Here is a 5,309-nt window from a genome sequence, read left to right on the forward strand (position 1 = left end):
ATGGAATTAATCGCTCCATCCGAGCCCAAGCTTAAGCGCTCTCCATACTATCCTTCATCCACAGTGATGACAAGATCTGGGTCGAACACCCACAACTCGCATGGTTCACGCCACACACGCGACCTCTCCCTCGCCAACCTCCCCAACGGGGCCACGACAAGCCGACAAACCGTGCCCGTGGTGGCAGGAGGAGACCTTCGAGATCAGATCAAGGGGAGTCGGCGGGGGGCGGCAGAGGACCTCTGGGGTCGGCTCACCAACAATCGCTCGCTCAGCGGGACAACGCCACCCGCCCCACCACCGGTCCCAACTCCCCAAGAGAAGGCCGCCGCACTCGAGCAGGCGGCGACCGCGCTCAACCGCGTCGCGGCAGGGCTGCGACGGGGTGCCCCAACACCTCAACCTCCACCCTCTCCAAGGGAGCACGAGGGTCCCAGCACTCTAGCGCCTCGCGCGCCCGCGACACCGGCCGATGGGGAAGTCAACTCACCAAGGCCATCCGAGAGACGAGACGAGGCGGAGGCCAGCCGAGGCCGGCACGAGCAACGGGAAGAGAGAGGGACTCGGCCGACCCGGGCCACATCCGCGCTCGGGCGGTTGAGCCCGCATGTGCCGGTGCAAGACCGACTAGGGCCGAGGCCGGCCGCAGATGCCAGGCCGGCAGAGTCGTCGTGTTCACGGAGGTCCCGGAGCCGTGAACCTCGTGCTCCAGGGCCACGGGAACCGATCCCACCAGTGGAGCGCTCGGGGGAGACGCGAGGTCGACCTCTAAGCTCCCAGCGTGATGAGATGGAGCAACTGCGCAGGCAGATGCGTGAGTTGCAGCGCAAGATGGAGGCACGCGACGAGTCACCGGAGCCTCGGGACGCTTTGGCCACACCTTTCACGAAAGAAGTCATGGCCGAGCCCCTGCCTTGGGACTTCAGATTCCCGGCCGTCAAACCCTACACGGGAGCAACGGACCCGCAGGATCACCTCAACAGGTACAAGGCGGTCATGATGATGACAGGCGTCAACGACACCATCATGTGCCGCGGCTTCTGCACAACTTTGGATGGCCAGGCCCAAGACTAGTTCGGGTCCTTGCCGGGGTAGTCTATCGCCACTTTCGCCGTCCTAGCCAAGAAGTTCATGTCGCACTTCGCGGGTAGCATACAACGGAGGAAGCAATTCGCCGACCTGTGCTACCTGAAGCAGCAAAAGTCGGAGACCCTGGTGGAGTACCTGAGCAAGTGGAAGAAGGAAGCCATGGGGGTGACGAATTTTGACGAAAGGTCTGCCATCCCATTTTTCACTAACAACCTCAGGTAGGGCCCTTTCCACAGTGACCTTGTCCGGAATGAGCCAAAGACGTACACAGAATTGATGGACCGCGTCGCGCGGTATGCCAATGTCGAGGTGGCAGAAAAGAGGAAGAAGGAGGAGGAGGAAGGTCGAAGTCGGGGCGACAGAGCACCTCAACCTCAAAAGGACCGCCGCCCCCCACGGTCACGCCGTGATCGGGGTCCCCGGCTAGCCCCGCTGCGACACCTGACCCCGCTGACACAACCCATGAGCGTCATTCTGGACCGTGTCGTTCCCCGAAGAGTGCTTAAAGATCTCCCCAAGGCCGACCCGAAAAAGTACTGCCGCTTCCATCGGCAGCGTGGGCATGACACAGACGAGTGTATGGTCCTCAAGAGACAGATCGAAGAGCTCATCCAACGGGGGTACCTTGGCCAGTACGTGAAGAGATCCGGGTAGGACCACGCTAAAGGCCCTGACAACGCCCGGAAGAAGAGGGATGGCGCTGGACCATCCACCTCTGCCCCGCGCAAGAGGGAGCTCGGCCAACTCACGGAGGACGAGGAGACTAAGCCAGACAGCCCACCAAAGGAGAAAGTCATCCACGTCATCTTTGGCGGCCTGGAAGGAGGAGACACGCCTGCCGAGAGGAAGAGGTGGGCGCGGAGCCTATACGTGGGGGAGGTCGTCCGAGCACCCCATGAGAAGAGGACACGCAGGGAGCCTATAACGTTCACTGACGACGACCTCCCAGACGGCCCCTTGCCCCACCGAGACGCATTGGCAATCAGGTTGGAACTCAAAGACATCATTGTCCACCGGGTACTGGTCGATACGGGGAGCTCTGTGAACGTCATGTATTATGACACCTTCACACAGCTAGGCCTATCCAGGAAACAGCTCTCCTAGGTACGGACCCCGCTATCTGGTTTCACCGGGGACTCCATTGAGACGGAGGGCTCCATCACCCTCAAGGCACAGATCGTCACCCCGCCGCACGTCAAGAAGTGGGAGGTCGAGTTCGTGGTGGTAAAGATCAGTTGCGCCCACAACATCATCCTTGGCCGACCTGCCCTAGAAGACCTTAGGTGCATCATCTCCATGGAACACCTTTACCTTAAGTTCCCTACTCCCACTGGAGTGGGCGTCGCACGAGGAGACCAGAAAATCAGCCGGAGCTACTATTTGAAGGCCTACCGCCAAATAACGAAGAAGGACCTCCAGGTGCACACAGTAACCGAGAAGGCACTTCGGGAGGAGGAGAAGCGGCCCCGCGCTGAACCCGTAGTGGAAACAGAAGAGGTCATTCTGGACCTCAGCCGACCCGACAGGACGGTGAAGGTGGGCATAGGCCTCCCGGCCGACCTCCGAGGTCGGATCGTGGAGGTCATCCGCAGCTACAAGCACGTGTCCGCTTGGGGTCCCGAGGACATGCCTAGCCTCAACTGGGAGGTCATCACACACAAACTGGCAGTGGACCCCCAAGCCAAGCCGGTCCAACAACGGAAGCGCTACCTCGCCGCGGACAGACGAGAATTTGTAAAGAAGGAGGTCAACACCCTCCCCGTGATCGGACACATAAGGGAGGTCATATACCCGGCATGGCTTGCGAACATAGTCCTCGCACCTAAACCATCTACGTGGAGGATGTGTGTGGACTACACGGACCTCAACAAGGCATTCCCCATGGACCCCTTCCCGCTGCCCAACGTAGATCAGCTGGTTGACAAGACGGCGGGATGCGCACTCATGAGCTTCCTAGACGCCTTCCGGGGGTACCACCAAATTTTCATTCACGAGGACGATGAGGAGAAGACGGCGTTCACCACTCCCAAAGGGGTCTTTTGCTACCGGGTCATGGTATTCGGGCTCAAGAACTCGGGAGCCACGTACACAAGGATGGTGGCCAAGGTGTTCAAGAAAGTCCTTAGCCGGAACTTGCAAGCTTACGTCGACGACATGATTGTGAAGAGCACGGAGGCCGACCTCCACACGGCCGACTTGACTGAGGTATTTTCCATTATGAGGCAATTTGATTTACGTTTGAACCCCAAAAAGTGCACTTTCGGGGTACACGGAGGGAAGTTCCTGGGGTACATGGTCTCAAAGAGGGGTATTGAGCCCAACCCCGAGAAAGTCAAGGCCATCCTGGAGATGGAACCCCCGAAGTCCCTCCGCGAGGTCCAACGCCTCAATGGTCGGCTGGCGGCCCTCGGCCGATTCCTCTCAAGGTCCGCCGAGAGGTCCCTGCCATTTTTCGGGGTCCTCAAGAAGACCCAGGGGTTCGAATGGTCAGACGAGTGCCAGAGAGCCTTCGAAGACCTCAAGACGTACCTCATGTCACTACCCCGCTAGCCAAACCGGAGAAGGGGGAGGCTTTGTATCTGTACTTGGGCATCTCGCAAGCCGCGATCAGCTCCGTACTGGTCCGAGATGACGCTGGGACACAACGCCCGGTGTACTATGTGAGCAGAGCCCTCCAAGGTGCCGAGCTCAGGTACTTACCCACGGAAAAAGCAATCTTCGCGGTGGACGCCACGGCCAAGAAGCTCGACCATTACTTCCAAGCACACCTCGTGCGGGTCCTCACCAACCAACCCCTCGAGGCGGTGCTAAGGGCCTCGGGGTCGGCAAGCAGGTTGGTCAAGTGGTCCATGCGGTTGAGCCAATATGACGTCCAGTTCAAGCCCCGACCCGCCATCAAGGGGCAGGCACTCGCCAACTTCATAGTCGAGTGCACCGCTCGAGAAGCCACCGAGCTAGCCCGGAGCGATGAGGAAGATTGGTGGACCTTGTCCAAGGACGGTTCGTCCGGCCCTAAGGGGTGTGGCGGAGGGGTGGTCCTCGTAACCCCGGAAGGGTTCCGGGCCTACTACGCCCTTCGTTTCCACTTCAAGCTGTCCAAGAACGAGGCCGAATATGAGGCGCTACTGGGCGGCCTCAGGCTCGCGTTGGGTCTGCGGGCCTCCAAAGTAAGGGTGCGTTGCGACTCCCGACTAGTGGTCAGACAGGTGAATGGCGAGTTCGAAGCCAACGAAGAGAGGATGAGGAGATACCGTGACGTGGTACTCCAGCTCCTAGGTCAATTGACCCTCTACGAAATTTTGCAGGTACCCCAAAGTCAAAACGGGGACGCGGACCTACTCTCCAAACTTGGCCTCGGCACCCCGGATCATGTCTCTAAAATAGCGCGGATTGAAGACCTCCAGAGGTCCAGCCTGGAAGCCTACCCAGTCCTCCCCATACAAGCTCGACCCCCCTATTGGTTTGACCACCTGGTTGAGTACAAAAGAACGGGCACCCTACCAGCAGACGAGGCAGACGCCAAGGCAGTGAAGAGGAGGTCACCAACATACGTTCTCCTTGGCGACACCCTTTACAAAAGGTCCTACAACGGCGCCCTCCTTCGATGTTTATACCTAGACGAAGCCAAGTCCGTCAAGGAGGAGATACACGAGGGCACCTGCGCGGCGCACCAAGGGGCCTTCGCCATGGCAAGGAGGGCCCTATTGCAAGGGTACTTTTAGCCAAAGATGGCCAAGGAGTGCGCGGAGTACGCCAGGGGGTGTCCGACCTGCCAGCGCTTCCACGCAGAGCCGGGTCGACCAGCAACCAGCTACACGCCTATCAGCACGGTGATCCCGTTCTCACGGTGGGGGATCGATATCGTCGGGGCCCTACCCATGGGGTCCGCGAAGAGGAAGTACATAATAATCGCCATAGACTATTTTACAAAGTGGGTCGAGGCGGAGCCCCTCGCCACCATAACCAGCACCCGGTGCACGGAGTTCATACGCAGGAACATTCTGTACCGTTTTGGGGTCCCCATGCAAATCATCTCCGACAACAGGCGTCAATTTGAGAGCAAAGAATTTAAGGCGTTCTGCGACCAATGGTACATAAAACACACTCGCGTGGAGGTGGCATACCCACAAGCAAACGGGCAGGTGGAGAACGCCAACAGAACAATAGTGGACGGCATCAAAAAGAACCTAGACGCAGCCGGAGGGACATGGGTGGAGGAG

General features: G+C 59.2%; 1 protein-coding gene across 1 annotated transcript; it reads left to right on the forward strand.

Annotated features, from left to right (window-relative positions):
• Positions 1-1,074, forward strand: LOC109163548 (serine/arginine repetitive matrix protein 1-like). The gene has a single exon (XM_019312297.1). The coding sequence runs from the start codon at positions 1-3 to the stop codon at positions 1,072-1,074; it is 1,074 nt and encodes a 357-aa protein (XP_019167842.1).
• Positions 1,075-5,309: the final 4,235 nt, after the last annotated feature.

This window comes from Ipomoea nil, unplaced genomic scaffold (assembly GCF_001879475.1).
Source record: "Ipomoea nil cultivar Tokyo-kokei standard unplaced genomic scaffold, Asagao_1.1 scaffold3030, whole genome shotgun sequence".
NCBI lineage: Eukaryota > Viridiplantae > Streptophyta > Magnoliopsida > Solanales > Convolvulaceae > Ipomoea > Ipomoea nil.